Genomic DNA, 20198 nt, shown 5'->3' on the forward strand with positions numbered 1-20198 from the left:
ATATATTTTATGTGTATATTTTATGTATGTACTAAATTGACATTTATCTGTGCTCATGTAAATATTTGCTTTGATGCAGAACATACAAAATGTCCCAGTGCTGTCGTTAAGGAAGTTCAGCATTATTTTTCTGCTAGTTCCTGCTGAAACTCCTCTCCTGGATTTACCCAGGCCACGCTGTTATTGGTGGCCTCTAAACCCTCCAGAAACAGCTTTACCCAGCCACTCCTCACCTTACTAGGTGACTCTGTCTTAAATGAAGTGCTTTGATTTCAAAGCGACTTGTTTCACAGTGGAGTGATTACAGTGACTTCATTACAGATGCTGTTGTGTCTGCCTCCAGTCTGACATCATTTGCTGAGGTTAATGACCTGTCTCATGTTACCCATTTGGCAGCTTTTATCAGACAGGTGCCTCAGAGAAGTAGGACCCTTTGTGGTGTTCTCAGGGAGGGTAGCATGAAAAGCTGAAGTGGCTCTAGAATCTGGAGGAACAAACCATTTCTGCGTGATGTTTGTTCATTCGAACACCCCAGCAGTGTTCATGGATGCTCTATGAATGACAGTCCATCTGACATGCTGAGGTCCTTCCTCTCCTGATGATACCCAGATAAAATAAACCTATCATGCACAAGTTTTGTCCAGTAATGCTGGCAAAGAAACCATTGTCCTTCACTTTTCTTTTAGTAGAAGGGGTAATGTGTGCTGTCAGTGTGAAAGTGCATTCAATATGTTTGTCCTGCACACAACAGGAGCGTGAATACTGGAACATCTGGCTATCGCCTCAGTGAAATTGCACAGGCATCTGTTTACCTCTCGGCTCTGTGACACTGATGGTTTTGAGCTTAAAATATACACAATTCTTTATCTGTGGCCTAATTTACATTGCTGAATGTAACTCTGAGAATCAGAAATCACTGTCCTTGATCTAAGTGTTTTCTCCCTGTCATTAGTGGGTATGTGAATATCCTCCCAAGACCAGGACACCTGTGCCCTCTCGAACTCCCCCACTCTGTGAAATCTGTCAGTTGTGTTGTCTTAAACTTAATCACCGAAGTCTGAGAAATGTAATTAAATATAAAATAATCAGGGCAAGGACTCAAGACATTTGGGAAGCCAGTTTGATAAAGCTTTTGCACAGAGGTGGGTACAGCAATGACAAGGCTGAGAAGTATAGTTGATTTTTGCTGTAGATTTGCATAACCTGTTATTCAGTCTTTTTCAGGTTCCCCTGTCTTCCATTCTCTTTTTTCTCACAGTATTGAGTATAATCCTGGCAACGCCCCACCCCTTCTGTAGAGCGTGATGCTTATAAAACTTTTGAATTACTGTTTTACTAAGTGGAAAAACCCGGTGTCAATATTTATGACAGTTGAGAAAACATTTTGATCAGTATGAGTTACATGAGAGAAAACATAATAGCTCCTTTATTTAAAATTAGATGTAAGGGCTAGAGAGACAGCTCAGTGAGTGGTTAAGTTCACTGAGTCCCCAGCTCCCACATTAAGTGGCTCCTAGGGAATCCCCTAGGCACCTGCACACATGGGACATAGCCTCACACAGATATATACATATAAATAAAGTAAATCTTTTTAAAAATCATTTGAAGATATCAGAAAATGGAAAGATCTCCCATGATCTTAGATAGGTAGGATCAACATAGTGAAAATTGCAATCCTACCAAAAGTAATCTGCAGATTGAATGAAATCCCCATCAAAACCCCAGCACTATTCTTCACAGTCCTTGAAAGAACAATACTCAACTTGGTATAGAAAAACAAAAAACCCAGGACAGCCAAAACAATCCTGTACAATAAAGGATCATCAGGGGGCATCACCATCCCTGACTTCAGAGTTATTATAGAACTGTAGTTCTGAAAACAGCTTTTTATTGGCATAAAAACAGACAGGTGGACCAATGGAATCAAATCGAAGACCAGATATCAAACCACACACCTATAAACCCCTATTTTTTTTATAGAGAAGCTAAAAATATAAAATGGAAAAAAGAAAACATATTCAACAAATGGTGCTGTTACAACTAGCTGTCAACATGTAGAATAATACAAATTGGTCCATATCTATCACCATGCACAAAACTCAAGTCCAAATAGGTCAAAGACCTCAATATAAAGCCATCCGCACTGAACTTTATAGAAGAGAAAGTGGGAAATACCTTTGAATGCATAGGCACAGGAGACCACTTCCTGAACATAACACCAGTAGCACAGACACTGAGAGAAACAATTAATAAATGGGACCTCCTGAAACTGAGAAGCTTCTGTAAAGAACACGGTCAACAAGACAAAATAGCTCCCTACAGAATGGAAAAAGATCTTCATCAATCCCATTTGATAGAGGGCTGATCTCCAAAATATACAAAAACTCCAGAAACTAGAACTCAAACTACCAAATAATCCAATTTAAAAATGGGGTACAGATCTAAACAGAGAATTCTCAACAGAACAATCTCAAATGGCATCCTAAAATTCACAAGCAAATGGACAGAACTAGAAAAAAACATCCTGAGTGAGGTAACCCCAAACCAGAAAGACAAATTTTGTATGTACTCACTCATAAGTGGATACCAGACATAAAGCAAAAGATAACCAGCCTACAATCCACAACCCCAGAGAAGCTAGAAACCTTTTCCAGAAATAGATGGAAGCAGATACAGAAATACACAACTAACCATTGGGCCAAGCTCCTGGAGTACAACTGAAGTGAGGAAGGATCAAAAATATGAACAAAGGAGACAAAACCATGATAGAGAAACCTACAGAAACAGCTAGTGAGAGATCACTGACTCAGGTCTGACAAATGGGGAACCAACATAAGACCCAACTAGGCTCCCTTAATATAAGTGACAATGGTGTGACTGGGACAATATATGAGGCCATTGGCAGTGGGTCTAAGATCTAACACTAATTCACAGACTGAATAGTGGATCCCATTCTATATGGAGAGATACCTTGCCCAGCCTAGACATAGGAGTGTGGGCGGTGAAAAGGTGCTTTGGTCCTGCCTCAAGATGATTTGACAGAATTAGTATATCTATTAGGGGAGGCCTTACCCTCTTCGAGGAGCAGATGGGAGGTGGTGGTGAGAGTAGGGGAAGCCGGAGGAGAGAAGGAAGGAGGAACTGGGATTGGAATATAAAAAATAAATTAAAAAATCATTTGAAAAGTAGTTTGAGAAAATTTGCAAGCAACAGAAATATACTATTGTATTATACAAGGAAACCAGCTTCAAAGGCAGTCTCTAAGGATTCGATGTTAGTTACAAGGGGTGGTCAACTCAGATTTTAGATATATAATATGGTGCATATATTGTGGGTATGTTGATGTCTGTACATTTCTACATTTTGGGGGTTAATTTTTCTTGAGATTATAATATAATTACATAATTTCTCCTTTCCCTTTCCCCTTTCAAGTCCTCCTATGTACAGTCCCCCCCATTTTCTCTAAAATTCATGATCTCTTTCTCTTTAATTGTTGTTTTGTTTTTGTTGTTGTTGTTGTTGTTGTTGGTGGTGGTGTGTGTGTGTGTGTGTGTGTGTGTGTGTGTGTGTGTGTGTGTGTGTGTGTGTGTGTTTATTCCTAAATACATGATTCCAATCTGCTCAGTCTGTATAATATTATATGTATGCCTTTGAGGCTGACTATTTGGTATTGGATAACCAGTTTGTGTGCCCTTTCCTGTAAAGGACTGTTTCTCCCCCTAAGCATTCCTTAGTTGGGTGCAGTTTTTAGTCTATGGTTGGCCTTGTGGGGACTTCCCCTTCTGTATTGTCTATCGGTGTCATTCTTATTCAAGTCATCTTTAGGCAGCCACATTGGTAAGACTTCATGGGTTTACCTTCTCTGATATTTCTAATAGACACAATCTCATAGCAAACTTCCTGTCTCCCTGGCTCTTACAATCTTTCAGTCCTTTCTTCCACAATCATAGATACAGGAATATGTTGTAGATGTATTCGTTGGGAATGGGCTCCCCAACTGCATTTTGTAAGTTAAAGTTTTCTATAATGGTCTCCGTCTACTACAAAGAGACATCTCTCCTTGATGAGGGATGAGAACTAATTTATCTGCGGGTATACTGATAGATATTGAGAATGTAGTTAGGAATTATGCTGGCTTAGTAAATCCGAGGCTCTAGATTCTCCTCCAAGATCCATGACCACAGTAGTCTTAGGTAGTTGGCTAGGTTTCCAGTATCAGAATGATTTTCCTCTTGTTAAGCAGGTCTTAGTTAAATTAGAGGGCTGTTGCTCACCACCTGGGCATCTGTGCCACTTTTGTATCCTTAATGTTTTTGTGCCTTGCTGGTCATTGTTGTGGTTCATAGGTGTTTACTTCCATTGTTTGGAAGCTTGAATAATAAATTCTGGTGTCATGAAAGCTAGTCCTCAGTGGGAAACTTTCAGGTCAGATCCATCAAGTCCTCTAGTTTCTGTGTCTGAAGTGCATGATACCTTCATCAATAGGGACTTGCATTCCACATCTGGGGAGGGGGCGGTAACCAAGTTCGATAGGAGCAATCTATTAGGGTTGTCTTTGACAGCCCTGGCCAACAATTCAAAAGAGGGCTTCTCATCCCTGGTGTTGGGATTTTGTTACATTATGGCTGTTGTGTGAAGCAGTTTGTGTTTTGAAAGATTTTATTTTAAATTACCTGCGTGTGTGTGCGTGCGTGTGTGTGTGTGTGTGTGTGTGTGTGTGTGTGTGTGTGTGTGTGTGTGTGTGTATGTATGTATCAGGGTCTGTGTGCTTGAATATAGTTTCTCTGAGAGTTGAGAAAGGATTGTCACATCCCCTAGAACTGGACTTGGAACCCATTGTCATCCACAAGCTATGTGTACCGGGAACTAAATTGCAGTCCCCTGCAAGAACAGCAATGTCCATGTAGGTTACGATTATGATTGTATTTTTGCTCTGGGTGCTCTAGTTTTTGAAATGCAAAGTGGGTATTTAAACAAGGGATGAAAGAGCTGTGAAGTTATCTCTGCAGGCCATGAGACTTCAAAACCATGATTGTCTCTGTTTCAGGTTGAAATCGTGACACACACTGGACCCCACAGACGCCTGTGGATGGGTCCCCAGTTCCAGTTTAAAACCATCCACCCCTCAGGCCAGACCACCGTCATATCCTCTAGCTCATCTGTGCTGCAGTCTCATGGACCGAGTGACACGCCACAGCCACTCTTGGATTTCGATACAGATGATCTGGATCTCAACAGTCTCAGGTAAGAGAGGAAACCAGGAGGTTACTTGCAAGACACAAGTAAAGTCCTCCTTTGAAACAAGTGTCTTGGGCAGTGTTCACATTTCTCCTTTGACACAGTATTCTATTGTTTACTCCATATGTTACCCGTCATTTACTGTCATCACTCAGGGACCGATCACATGCAACAAAAGTTTACATTCTGAAATGTCTTTTTGCTAATATTAGAGCACTTTAAAAAGCCATTCCAGTTTATGCTTCTTTGTTCATGCTCATGAATGTACCTTTCCTCATCTTTCTGAAGTTGACATTGCTGTTCTTCAGTTCTTCCCCTGTGCCTTTCTCATTACCTTAAGTGGTGCAGGATGAAGTGTTAGTGATTCGTTTGTAATTTGTAGCCTGGGCTTTCCTGATCCTTACTCTCTACTTCTTACTTGCCAGAATCACATACATGTCTAAAAAGTATGTTTTTCATTTCTATTTTTTATGGTGCAATTTAGTTATTTTTAAATTTTGGAGTCTAGTATTTGCATAGCATTTAATTTGTCTGTCTGAGAGACACCAGTAGATACTGAAGGACTCATTTTATTGTAATACAATCTCCATTTTACTTGTCTTCTCTTTCAGAAGAATTTTAGGACTGGGATATGGCTGAGTGCTAAAGGGTGCCCCAAATGCCTGAGGATGAGTCTAATCAGCCTTCATCAGGAAAAAAAATCACTCTGTGTTAAACTCTGACTGGGTATAATTGTACACATCCTTAATCCCAGCATCCAAGAGGCCAAGACGGGTGGTTTGTGAGTTCAAAACCACAAGAACATCCTTTGCAAAAATTTTAAATATCTATTATGCATTGTATGTTTTAAAAATAAAATTATGGGAAATTATATTCTAATCACATGATGAAATATGCCTTCTTTGTCAACAGCAATAATTTTTTTATTTTGGATTTTCGAGACAGGGTTTCTCTAGCTTTGGAACCTGTCCTGGAATTTGCTCTGTAGACCAGGCTGACCTCGAACTCACAGAGATCCACCTGTCTTGGCCTACTGGGTGCTGGGGTTAAAGGCATGTGCCACCAACACCTGGCAGCAATAAAAATTTTTTAAAAATAACAAGACCAGTGGCTGGAGAGATGGCTCAGAAGTTAAGAGCCCTGCTGCTCTTCCCGAGTATCTGGGTTGAATTCCCAGCACCCACACGGCAGCTCACAACTGTCTATAACTCCCATGTCAGGGGCTCAACACCACTATACAGACACACATGCAGGCAAAACACCAATGTGCACTAAATAAAAATAAATAATTTCTAAAAATTTCTAAAAAAAAAAAACAGAAATCAAGCTGGGTGGATTGGCACATGCCTTTAATCCTAGTACTTGACAGAGATGGCTGGATCTCCATGACTTCAAGGCTAGCCAGGACCATGAAAAAGAGACCCTGTCTCAACACAAAGCAAAAACAAAATTGTTGCCAGGCTAGATTAGCCTTTCAGAATTTTTTTTCACTTTTTAATGCAGGATGTAGTTGTTGTGTACATGCCAGGCACTCCGTTTGGAGCTGGGAACAGAGGGGCTGGGATGTAAATGATGCCACTTGCCCACCTGACTTTTCTTGTGATGGTCTCCAAAGCATTGGCCATTTAACTGAACAGGAATGCTGTCTCTTGTTTTCAATCTTGTCTGACCTGCTAAAGCCAGAATCCAGGGTTTCTTTTGTTTCTTACTCTCTAAAATTTTTGTTTGTTTAGTGACTGGTTCTGATTCTTTAGCCCAGGTTGTCCTGGAAGTCTCTGTATAGTCAGAATGGTTGTGAACTCATGACCATTCTCCTGCCTCAGCGTCCTGCTGAAAGCTGGGGTTATAGGTGTGATGTTGCACACCTGGCCTAGGTTCACTCTTCACAGCTCCTTTCTCCTGTCACATATGTTCGTCGAGTTATGCCACTTCCTTTCCAGAATATCTGGAAATTTGAGACTCTGTTCCCTAATGGGCACCATAGAAACCACCTATGCTTTCAGTAGGGTCCTTAGTCTTCCCTTTTTATGGTTTTGCTTTTACTCCACCAATGCTTAATCTTTCTTTTTATAGACATGTTTTGGCTCAGGTTGGCCTTGAACTTGGGATCCTTCCTCTCTTACCTTCCAAATGCTTGGATTGTTAGCATGTACCAGTAAGCCTACTTAGTGCTTTATTCTTTTCTTCCCTTGTTTTTGTTTTGTTTTGTTTTATTCCTTTCCTCTGCTTCCCTCCCTCTTTTCCTCCCATTGTGCTAAAGGTGGAACTTGGGGTCTTGAACATGGTGGGCAGGTGCTCCGCCACACTGCTCCAACCTCAGTCCTTGCTGTAGTTTTAGCATGATTCCTAAGGATGAAGTTATCTCCTAAGTGCTAGTTTAAGCCCCTGTTTAGTGCTCATCTTTCTGTGAGCTTAGTTTGCTTTCAGTGGCTTCCATCTCTAACTTCATTTTGTTCCAAATTTTAAGCATGACCCTAAGATGTCAGACAGTGAATATAGACTGCTGGACCATGTTCAGTGTTGTTGGTTATTAAACACGAGCTTACTTAGAGCTTCTAAACCAGGTGACATTTGTCTCTTTTAGCTATTTATTCTCTTCTGTGAAATGCACAAGGTCCTACCACTGTTTTCCTGGTCACCGTCACTAGGTGCCCCCCCTGCCTTTTGTTATATGAAAGTGTTATCAGTGCCTATGTGTGTATTCTACCCTCTTGCTTCATGCAGCTTCCCTGGGTATCTTATCTCAGGTACAGTCCTCCTATTATTTTATAACTTGATTTATTTTTAAATAATGATACATTTTCAAAATCTTTCAGTTTTTCTTAGACCCACCCATCTAACTTTAAATTGCTTATGCTTGATTTAACTAGAGTGTTGCATTGTTTGTTGATATTAAATATATTTATCTTGGATATAAGTTTTTATATATTTGTTTTCATTGTGTTTGTACTTCAGGGTTTGAACAAATAGGCCTGCTTACAATCTTGCTGAAGACCTTAAGTCCTAGCGAATTATGCCTGTATTCCCAGCACTTGAGAGGCTGAAGCAGGAAAGTTTAAAGCCACCCTGGCTTACAAAACAAGACCTGGCTTTAATGAGACATCTTTGTTCTAAGTTTATCATCCTTCAGTGTCCATTATGATTTAGTCTACCACCCAGTTAATAGTCCTATTATCTCACTTCTCCACTATGGCTCAGCTGCTCTCCTCTTGGATGTGTCCTTCTGGCCTCAGTGTTCAGATGACAAGACACTGGCCTTAGTATTCCTTTAAAATTATTTCATTTAAAAGTATTTCATTTCAAGCCGGGAAGTGTTGGCACACACCTTTAATCCTAGCACTCAGGAGGCAGAGGCAGATGGATCTCTGTGAGTTCAAGACCAGCCTGGTCTACAACAGGGAGTCCCAGGACAGTCTCCAAAGCCACAGAGAAACCCTGTCTCAAAAAACCAGAAAACAAAACAAAAAAACAAAAAGTACTTCATTTCTTTTTAAATCTCAGCTCGTCCTTGTATTGATTACACTGTCATTTTCCCCATATGATACCATTAAGGTTGGTATAATACTGGGCATGGTTGCCCAGGTATCTTTAATCCTAAGGGTACAGTTACCTTTAATCCCAGCACTAAGGCAGTAGATCTCTATTTGTTTGAGCCCAGCCTGGTCTGCATAGCTGAGCAGATCCAGATCCTGCCGAGCTCCAAGAGAAGCCCTTCTGGTGTGCACAGTAGTGTATTGCTTAGTGAGAAAGTGTGTGCTGACTAGCACAAACTGTGATTGCCACGTCACTATGCAGTGTGATCTTATTGGCCACCATCAAATGTGCTGTCCCTCCCTGACTACATTTCCCACCTTCTGGTCCTGTACTTTTATTAGCTTTGACATCTTTCTGCTACGTTCCTTAGTAGTTCATGAATCTCTTGTACCTGCAAACACACCTCATATTTTACATTTCATTTAAACCTTACTTAATGTTCTTACTGTTAATGTTCACTATGCATACTGTTAATGTTCAGTAAAAATCTCACTGTGTGATGTACCAGAAGTGCATACATTGTTCCCTCTTATTGCCTGGGATTTACAACTTTCAATTGTAGTTGCTATCTTAATAATATTTGTTCTCAAGCTACTGGAGATTCAGCACTTACACATTATCCTTCTTGAGCTCCTTCATATGGTATATAATAAACCAGTTTTGCTGAGGTTCAAATTGATTATTATAAGTTAATTGATAATCTTATGAAAGTTATTTAGTAGCTGCCCTGGCTGATCTCTGCAGCATAACACAGCCTTGTTATCCTGTCTTATCCTTGTTAATAAAATAACAGTCTGTAATGATGGTATGGGAGTGTCTTAAATGTTTACATTATGGCTAGTTGTAACTGTACACACCTTTAATCTCAGCACTTGTCAGGGCAGAGGTAGGAGGATCTTAGTGAGTTTAAAGCCATCCTGGTCTATGTAGAGAGTTCTAGCACAGCCAGAACTACATACAAAGAACACACACACACACACACACACACACACACACACACACACACACACACACACACACACACACACACACACACACACACACATACACACAGTGGCTGTATCATTGCTGTCTTCTGTTGAACTCAGCTCTGATGCCGTTCATGAAATGTTCATTTGTAAGCTTTGGAAAAGCTGAAGTTTTCACTGTATTTTCCTTTTTTTCCAATTCTATTCATTATTTCATTTTAACTTTTCAACTCCTTTCTTAATCCAGTGAACAACATACATTAACAAGAAGTTAGAGTGTGCCTGGTAAGGTGGGAATATCATGTTTTTAGAACTTTGTGTGGAGCAGTTTGGGATTGTAGCTCCTTTTTTGTCTGGTTTTAGAATGTATGGTTCTTTAATGGATTAAGCCATTCAAGCATTCCTGATCTAAGGTCTGCTGCAGGAAGTGACAGTTTCCATGCCATATGTGAACTAAATGAAATTGCATTGCAGGATCCAGCCCGTCCGCTCTGACCCAGTCAGCATGCCAGGGTCATCCCGTCCAGTCTCTGATCGAAGGGGCGTTTCCACAGTGATTGATGCTGCCTCAGGTAGGATGCTTACAGAGCATGCCTCTGCTTTCAAATTTTATTTTCTTACACATTATAGAGAATGATACTCATTTTCTTTCCTCTTTTGTTGGTTGGGGTTTTCTGTGTCTTTATACAGTATTGTGCCTCTATTTGCTACTGAAAACTGCCTTGTATTCAGACATTCTTAGTGTTGGTGAGTGGGGAGGTGGAGCCAGCCCTTGATTAAATGTAATGAACATAGTATTGAAGGCTACAGGGTTGATGACTGTTTGCCTTTGATCACTTGAAATGTCAAGCAGCAACCTTGACAGAGAGCGTAAATACAATATATGGATTCAATTTACTCAACCTGTGGAGTATCAAAGTGCCTGGTCTGTGGCAGCAGAGGCAGTCTAAATGCTGTATCTTAGATAGTTTTACTGTAGAAAGCATGAAGCTTAGAAATTCATCAGTTTAACCCTGGTATGTCTACTACAGTTAGTAATTTCCTAGTCTTGCAATCAGCCTATGAATGTGTAGCATTAGTTTCTGGAACATGACTCCTTAGTGGCTTTTTGGCTATGGTTGCTTCAATTGTATTATAGAGATGAGCCTGGTGAATCATTGAGCTGATTGTGATAATGCACGTTCTTGTGTCTAAGATGAACGAAGAAAGGGAGAGTGGTGCTGCACACAGCTTTGCTGCACGTGGGGGATGTTTGAAGATCTCACAGGAGGGGTGTGTCCCAAAAGTCTCTCACAGTGGATTGATCAATAATCCTGAAATTGTTGACAGTTGAGTAATAGCAGATTTTCATCTATGGTGGTTTAAAAGTCCCCACAAACAGCTGATTTGATTGAGGCTTAAACTGTGAAGGAGAATGGAAACCATTATTAACTGCTGCCTGATTCTGTCTCAAAGTGCATGTACTTTGTCTTGTCTGTTTCCTTAGTTTTCTGAGTTATGTACTTAGTTTTGTCAACTGATTATACTTCAGATTTTGTTAAGCTGTCTTCTGTATCCATGCCTACACCTCCACTTTAATGTAGGGTCTTTTTTTTTTTTTTTTTTTTTTTTTTTGGTTTTTCGAGACAGGGTTTCTCTGTGTAGCTTTGGAGCCTATCCTGGCACTCACTCTGGAGACCAGGCTGGCCTCAAACTCACAGAGATCCGCCTGCCTCTGCCTCCCAAGTGCTGGGATTAAAGGGTTAGGGCCACCAATGCCTGGCTAATGTGGGGTCTTTGATTAGCATACACATTCTGGTTTTTCTGCTCTAAGTTGATAAATAAGGATGTAGCCTGCAACAGGCAGGGACTTGGGTGAGCTCTGTCCTGGCTTCCCTGAATCAAAAAACATTTGGTAGTCTTGATCAGCATCGGTTCAATCACAATAACTGAGCACAGTTTCTGTTATATGTCAATTTTCTAGTGGATCAGAGCCCTGGTTGGGGGCTGTAGCTGTTGAGCTGGTGGTGGGCCCTCAGCTTGGTGGAAAGGAGTGGCAGGTTTCCATAGTGGCTGCTGTCAGCAGTGGCTTGAGCCTATGAAGCTGTCTGCTGGGATATGCCTTGTTTCGACCTTCTCCCTCCCAAACTAGTGCTATCCAGTGGAATTACAGTAAGAGTCACACATTTACAGTTTTGAGTAGCCAAACCATGCACAGAGACAGAGGGAGACAGAGGCAGGTGAATGGAGTTCAAGGCCAGCCTTGTCTACAGAGCTGTTACATAATGAAACCATGTCTTGCAATACAAACAAACAAACAAAAAACCCAATTTTTAGTATCCATATAAAGACCACAAAAAAGTATCTAAATATATTCAATGGGGAGCTGGTATGAAATTACTGCTTACAGTATTGAAGTATTTATTTATTCAGGCCTTATTAGGGTTTTAATAATACATTTTTTAAAGATTTATTTATTTATTTATTTATTTATTTATTTATTTATTTATACAACATTCTGCCTCCATGTATGTCTGCGGGCCAGAAGAGGGCACCAGATCTCATTATGGATGGTTGTGAACCACCATGTGGTTGCTGGGAATTGAACTCAGGACCTCTGGAAGAGCAGTCAATGCTCTTAACCTCTGAGCCATCTCCCCAGCTCCTTAATAATGCATTCTTAAATTCTACAATATTATTAATTTTGCTGTCAAATAATTAGGCGCTAGTAATGTATGCTGCCAAAGTGGTTGCTGTGTGTCAGATGTATTTGATGTGGTATTCTGAGGTAGTAATGCAGATTATATTGATCATAGAACAATTTTAGCTCTAGGTTAAGTTGTTTCATGGATAAGGAGAAAGTTCAGTGAACCATTTATTCCATTGTATAAGTTGTTTTATTAAGAAAAACAGAATTTAAGTTGATTTTTGAGTAATAGAGTAGATGATCACACTTGATATGTTTGCATCCCTATCAAAAGTTTTGAGGGTTGTTGCTTTGTGACCTTTAACCTCTGAAATTGCCAATGTTTTGGATAGAGAAGGGTTTTTGTTTTTTTGTTTGTTTGTTTCTGTGACCAAGCTCTGTGTTATTATCAATTTATTCTAGGCCTATTTTCCCTCCCAACATCATGTTTCATTCATGAGCCAGCCAGTATAGTGAGTGTGTGTGCCGCTCTCTCTAACTTTGAGCAGAGACCCCTTAGCCGTGAGGAACCAGGATCTCGTGGATAATTGTCTTCAGCCCCCTCTCACATGGTTTGGATCTCTTGAAGAAGAGTCTGTGTTATTTGGTTGAATGGCTAAAATTCTGTTGTTCAGGTCACTGCTGTTAACACAATCACTTTTCTCCCAGTGTTTAATAAAATGATTGTAATTCTTTGTGGAAAGAAGTTAATGGGAAAATTCTAACAGATTCTATTTTTAAAAGTAAAACACTCATTGAAATTGTCCCTGAACCTGGAAGTGCTGCTTTCATTGTGGCCCATGCATTTGGGTAGGCTTTATTAGGAAGAAGTTTGGTGACCTGTTGCTTAGAGAAAATTCCCAATGTGGGATCTCCTTTTTTAGGTTTCATTGTTCTGCACTTCCTTGTTCCATTTTGTACTGCTTCGTGTATTGTCTTACCATTTTTCCTTTGATATATTTTATAGCTGTCCTTCAATTTTGGTGACAGAACCTCCTCTGTCTAACCCTATGGTAATCCTTTTATACATATGTGAAATAAAATTTTGTGTGTGTGTGTATACCCATGACACACACACACACACACACACACACACACACACACACACACACACACACACACACACACACGTAAAGTCTCCAACAGATAATAAATTTCAAAGTGAAAATATTTTCGGAGCTCTTGTTGCTCTTCTCTGAGAACGTGGGTTCAGTTCCCAGCACACACATGGCATCTCACAACCATCTGTAAATCCAGATTCAGGGGAATCTAGTGTTCTCTTCTGGCCTCTGCAGACAGTGTACACTCATGGTGCTTAGAAATGCATGCATGCAAAACACCCACATACACAAAATAAAATAGGGGAAGAATTTTAGAGCCTTGTATGTAGAGTTTTTATTTTACCTATCTGGGTGTTAGTGTGACATTATTCTGTTGAACCAAAAGAGATAAGCAGGGTATTATTCCATTTTGCTAATTGTTTTCACAGTTTATCATGTATTTAATTACCATTTCACTCATTCATGTAGAGATGCATGTAGAACATAAACACACACACACACACACTCTGTTAACTTTACTGGTTGAAGTACAGGGCAAATTCTATGTCCTCAGATACTATTTTTGTGTAAATAATGTGCATTTTAGTTTCTCATCTGATCATAGGTATTTGATTAGTAGACATTATTTATTTTTATCTTAGCTCTGATAATGCAAAATAAAAATACTGCTTTTTCTTAAATCTGGGGCTTCAGTGATTGTGAGATATTCTAATCTCAAGATAAAGCGAGCACCATTCTTGGAATTTTTCCTTAAGGCACAGCCTACCCAAAACTAATAGACCTTGAGCTGACTACTCTCTTTCTACACATCCAAATAATTAAAAACTGTGTTTTTGAATCATAAATAAGATTTTTAGACAAAACAGGTTAATTTTTATATATTTCTCTATAAATTCTTTTCATTTTAAATGTACTTAACACCATATGACTGTGTTTTAACTAAAATATGGGACTTCTAACGAGGAAGCAGCATTTGAACTTAGTTTTCCCTATTCTTTTTGTTTGTTTGTTTGTTTTTCTTGAGTCAGTCTTCCCATGTAGCTTCAGCCATCCTGCCTCAGTCCCCCTCAGTGCTAGGAACACAGATATCCACCACCTCACCCACTTACTTCCCCAATGCTTGTTTGTTCCTTGGTTTGTCCATCCTACCTTTAGGATAACCAAGCATCATCTTTCTTGCTTTTGTATAATAACTTTTGTATAATAAATTCAGCCACTGTAGATCCAGGTCACCCTGAGTGTGTCTAGTTTGTGTCCTACCATAGAGATCAGTGGTTATCAACAGAGAATTCAAATGACTGAGATTAAAGGACAGACATTCTGGATCTGCATGTGGAGAAGACAGAATTTATAACTTCACCTACATTTGCCATTCAAATCAAAGGTAGATTTTCTCAGCCATCATAGTCTTAGGCTATCAAAGGTGTTGATGAGAAGGTATATTCAGTTTGCCTTGGGGCAGCTTTGTGGGGCTGGTAGAAGCTGTTCTATTTATATTTTTGCCTGTAAGTTTTAATGAAACTTTCAATAAGTTATTTTATGCAACCTCAAGAGGAAAATGAGAATTCTTATGCAGAATTTGTAATTTTCCTTCCTTGGAAGGACTGTATTTAAATCATTTCCTACGGTAATTCCCAGATACAAAATATGTAATGTTCTTTAAAAATATGAGGGTAATTCTTTGAATAAGTGATAAGACTTTCAAGTCACTGGACCGGAGAGATGGCTTAGGGTTAAGAACACTGCATGCTCTTCCAGAGGTTCTGAGTTCAATCCCAGCAACCACATGGTGGTTCACAACCATCTGTAATGAGGTCTGATGCCCTCTTCTGGCCTGCAGACATACATGCAGACAGAACACTGTATACATAGTAAATGAATAAATTAAAAAAAAAAAAAAAGACTTTCAAGTCACACAGTTCCAGATATGTTTTGTGATTATAAGGTGATGAAAACTCTAGTCTTGTCGCTTGGGTCTTCAAAGCTTTTGTTGGAACAATAAGAGGATTAAGGAGAGGGCAAAATTAAAAGAAGGCTCAGCATTGATTTGTGAACAGCCTCTCTGGAGAAGAAAATATCCAAATTTAGTTATTAAGATTAGCATTTTAAATTAGAGATAAAGAGTGTAGGCATTAAATCAACTTTCATCCTTTGAATACCTACCATTCATATAACATTTAAAAGTAAGTTTTAGAGAATAGGTCAAAACAAAACACAACAAACTCTACTCTGACCATAAGGAAAGCACAAGGCTGGAATATTCATGTAGCTGGATTCCTAAGACAACAGTGGCACAATGCATGGGGCAGTATTAGAAACTGTTTTAAGTGTGAACCAGCAATTCCATTTGTCTTAGTGACATGAGTGTTACATTGTTAGTATCTCACTGTTGAAAATTGTGTGAAAAGAGGCTCAGGCTTACAGGTGTCACCTGTATACTAGAAACAAAAATCTCTGAAGTACAGTCAGCCCCCCAGGCAAGTAATACGAAGGCTTGAGACCTCACGCAGATTCAGGCTGCAGCCTGAGCTCCTAAGATTCCTCTGGATATGCTTGAGAACTGCCACAGAAAAAGATGAAATAAATAATCCCAATGAGATTGTTTGTTCCTGAAAAAAGACAAGTTCTAGAAGCTTGTGTTAGCAGGAACAAGAATGGCTAACCTGAGTCACAGCTCTGTCTATAGCTAGTGATTTCAGAATTACTGCATTTCCTAAGTGTGCCTGTCCAAACAGCTGCTTTCGAAGCTGAAGCAGGAAGATTGCTTGAACCCATGAGTGTGAGGACAGCCTGGACAATGGAGCTAGACCCAGTATCCAACAAAACAAATAACTCATTAAAGTATTCTCTTATTTGTGCTGGGAGGTGGTGGGGTGGCACACACCTTTAATCCCAGCACTTGGGAGGCAGAGGCAGGCAGACCTTTGTGAGTTTGATGTGACCCTCCCTGATCTACAGAGTGAGTCCAGCACAGGCTAAGAGAAACCCTGCCTGGAAAAAACAAAAAGAAGGATTTTGCTATGTTATTACCAGTCTTTTTCAGCTTTGAAATGTGACTTTGGCTTGTGTCATCTCTAGAAACATTTTTAAAGTTACAGTATGCCAATTTAAAATTTTAAAATTACATATGCCATCATACAGCCCAATAAATTTTACAATCATATAATGACCACTCAGACCTACATATAGAATATTTCCATTTAACAAAGGAAATTGCCCATGATTTACCTCAGTTGGTATGGACTCCTGTGTACGGTTAACCTCAGTCATTATGGACTCTAATGCACAGATAACTGCTATGTCTCCATAATATGCTTTGCCTTTACAGAGCATTACGTAATTACAATCATTTCACCCATGTATTAACACATCTTGGTTCATGATTTGAGATTCTTGCACGTGTTCACTAATTAGTTCAGGATTGAATGCACTTAACACTGCACTGACAGAAAGCAGCTACAACAGTAATGTAATTATGTACTCTGATCTAAGTGTTTTTGAGGAATGCCATTCTAGCTGCAAGACCAGGTAGCAGTGTGTGGGTATTGAGATGATTTAAAATAAACACACACACACACACACACACACACACACACACACACACACACACAGTTTCTATCATTTTGAGGACAACAAATGATACTATTTTTTCCAATAATAAATTAGAGCATTCCATTGAAAATTGGAAAATTGAGAACTTTATATCTCACTGTTCTTTCTACAGGACCCCAATACTTAAAGGTATTATTTCTGATAATATAGCTAATGTAATTTTTCATATAATATAGTAAAGATCTGTGTTCTGGAAAGATGCAATGCTTTTCAAACAACCAAATTTGTGCTATTTATGTATTTGTTCCTGGAGCAAAATGGGACAAAAGAATTTAATGTTGGAGCTGGAGAGATGATTCAGTGGTTAAGAGCACTGCTTGTTCTTCCAGAGGACATGGGTCCAATTCTCAGCACCCACAAGGCAGCTCACAATTGTCTGTAACTCCAGTTCTAGGGGATCTGATACCTTCACACCAATGCACATAAAATAAGATAAATAAATTACTTAAAACATACAAAAATGAAAGAATTTAAAGAAGAATTTAATGTCACGAGAAAGGAAAGGTAATTGGTAGGATTTTAGCTTCCATGCTGAGGCTAACGTTGTCAACATCAAATCAACAGAGACTCTTCCAACTCTGAGGATGTTATTAGTGCACTGTCCCTCCCACCACAGCCAGGAGTGTGGCCAACTTCCTTGATGTGGTTCAGCCAAAGGCCATTTGTTTTAGTCCATAAGGATTTTAGCAAAGCAGGGTGGCATGTGTCTGTGGTCCTATCCATCAGAAGGCAGAGGACTGTGAGTTCATAGACAGCCCAGGCTACATAAAAATAACTTATAATAGATTTTAGTAACCTTAAGACTAATAATTATGTATATAGTTTAAATGCTGACTTTGGTAATATGCATAAATGAAGCTTCTTTGGTGTGTGTGTGTGTGTGTGTGTGTTAGCACAAAGTGTTTCTGACAGACGTGATTGAAAATCACTACTATGTATGTGCTTACACAAGGATACATACACATTCAATAATCAACTTAGTCATTTCTGAGGAAATTCAGATGGCATTTGATTGTGGTCTCATCCTATCAGAACCTGAAGTTTTGAAGAACTGGCATTCTTAAAATATGGAATATTGCTAGGCATGCTACAGTCACAGCTACTTAGGAGGCCAAGACAGGAAGGGTCACATGAGCCTGCATCCTATGTCTCTGAAAGAAATCAGATTTTTAAATGCATAGACTCTCATAGGTGCCTCTTATTTGGACCTTCTTCCATCTCTCAGAACTTTATTGACATATCATTCATAAATTTTGTCATTTAATATTTTTATGCTCACATATAGCACATTTTATTTTTCAGTCTTCATTGTTTATAAGAAAAAATAATTTTTATATATAACTTGTATCTAGAAACTTATTGTTTTTACTCACACTAGAATTTTTATAGTTTTCACTGTTGATTTTATTTCTCCCCATTCTTTCTATTTGGCCTTTTTATACTTGCTTATCTTCCCATGACACTGTACAACAGAAATAGTGACAGTGTACATGGTTGTCTCAGTAGGGTGTGCAGGGTTAACATTTCACTATCAAATACAATCTTAGTTAAAGGGTATTTGTGTCATATTAATAATAAAATTTTCTGCTTGAAGAAAATGGGCAAAATTTGAAAAAAGAGCCAGAGTGATGTTTTGTGACTGAAAAATATATTACCAGAGATATTTCATTGAGCCAGGTATGGTGGCCATGCCTATAACTTAGGAGGCAGAGTGTGAGGAGTTCAAGGTCAGCCTTGTCTACATGAGACCCTGTGTGGTGGTTTAAATGGGAGTGGCCCCATAACCTCATAAGTTTGAATACTTAACACCTAATTTGTGGAACTGTTTGGGAAGGATTAGGAGGTGTGGCCTTGTTGGAGGCGGTATGTCACTGGGAGTGGGCTTTGCCCCAGTCTCACTGCTCTTTACCTCCAATTTGAAAAAGATTTAAACTCTCAGCTACCATTCCAGCCCCATGTCTTCCTTTCTGCTGCAATGCTTCCCACCATGATGGTCATGGGTTTGCTCTCTGAAATTGTAAGCAAGCCCCCAATTAAATGCTTTATTTTCAAGTTGCCTAGGTTATGGTGTCTCCTCACAGAAATAGAACAATAACTAAGAAACCCTGTCTCAGAAATCAAAACAAACAGTTATTAAAGGAAGCAGACCAAGGAAGTTGAAAGAATCAGGCCTCCAAAAACAAGTAAAAAACTTAGAAAAATGACAGAGAATGGAACAGAAACAGGTGCCACATCTGAGCAGTTGGTGGTAGCTGTCTAAGCCATGTAATCCTTACAAATAGTGGGAGCAAAGAACTTTTACAAAGGAAAAAGAAATATATGAAGGGCTGTGAATTTTCCTGAACTACTGGAAGTCATCAGTGCCTGATCCAGGAGCTGTTGCCAGAAATTAGCAGTTTGAAGACACCAACTCTCTGCCTTTTTCTCCCCATGTTTGGGTGATAGCTTTCAGTTTTGATAAAACTAGATGTTGGAAAGGGGAAGTTACTTTTCAAGTTTCCCTGTCAGCAGGAGACCCTCATCTCACAGTAGCTCAGACTCTGTGAGACATCTGTAGGATCTTTGCCAATAGACAGAAGGAAAGGCTATCAGGAAGCAGTATTTATTTATAAGCAGCAAGATGCTCAACACTGTGCTAAGTGTCTTTGAGGGTCTTATCTCATTTAATCTTCCTTAATTAGGACCACAGGTCCATTTCTCAAATATCCCAAGAATAAGTCCTAAGACACCTTGCTCCTGATACTTGGAATAATTGAAAGTGCATTACGGTGACACCTCAGATAAGTCCAAATCTCTTCTGCCATAACTGATCAAATATTCATTTCAAAACCGTGTGTGCTGAAATGAGCCATGTGGGAGTCAAGAGAATCAGCTATTCAGGTGGTGAAAATGTGTGAACGCAGCTGGCAGATGACATTCCAGAACGATGAATTCCCATCTTGTCCTTGTTGCTTCGGGCAACAACTGACAGGCCTGACTGGTCATTGGCTTTCTAGTCCTGGCACTGATAGGAATGAAATTCTTAGTGTCACAGATACTTAAAAGCCATTCCTGTCAGGGTGGATACAAACGATGCTGGAGGGTCCTTCCTCCATGGAGATGTAATCAATATGGTCTGGA

At 39.5% G+C, this 20198-nt stretch overlaps 1 protein-coding gene across 10 annotated transcripts in view; it reads left to right on the forward strand.

Moving 5' to 3' along the window:
- Positions 1–20198, forward strand: part of Bcas3 (BCAS3 microtubule associated cell migration factor) — a 487638-nt gene that overhangs the window by 219261 nt on the left and 248179 nt on the right. For all 10 annotated transcript variants that reach the window (XM_027426382.2, XM_027426380.2, XM_027426386.2 and 7 more), the window contains 2 exons: positions 5048–5244; positions 10215–10312. In XM_027426382.2, the coding sequence (XP_027282183.1) occupies positions 5048–5244; positions 10215–10312 (295 nt within the window). The remainder of the gene's footprint in view (positions 1–5047; positions 5245–10214; positions 10313–20198) is intronic.

The sequence above is a fragment of the Cricetulus griseus genome, chromosome 7, assembly GCF_003668045.3.
Source record: "Cricetulus griseus strain 17A/GY chromosome 7, alternate assembly CriGri-PICRH-1.0, whole genome shotgun sequence".
In the NCBI taxonomy this organism is placed as follows: Eukaryota; Metazoa; Chordata; class Mammalia; order Rodentia; family Cricetidae; genus Cricetulus; species Cricetulus griseus.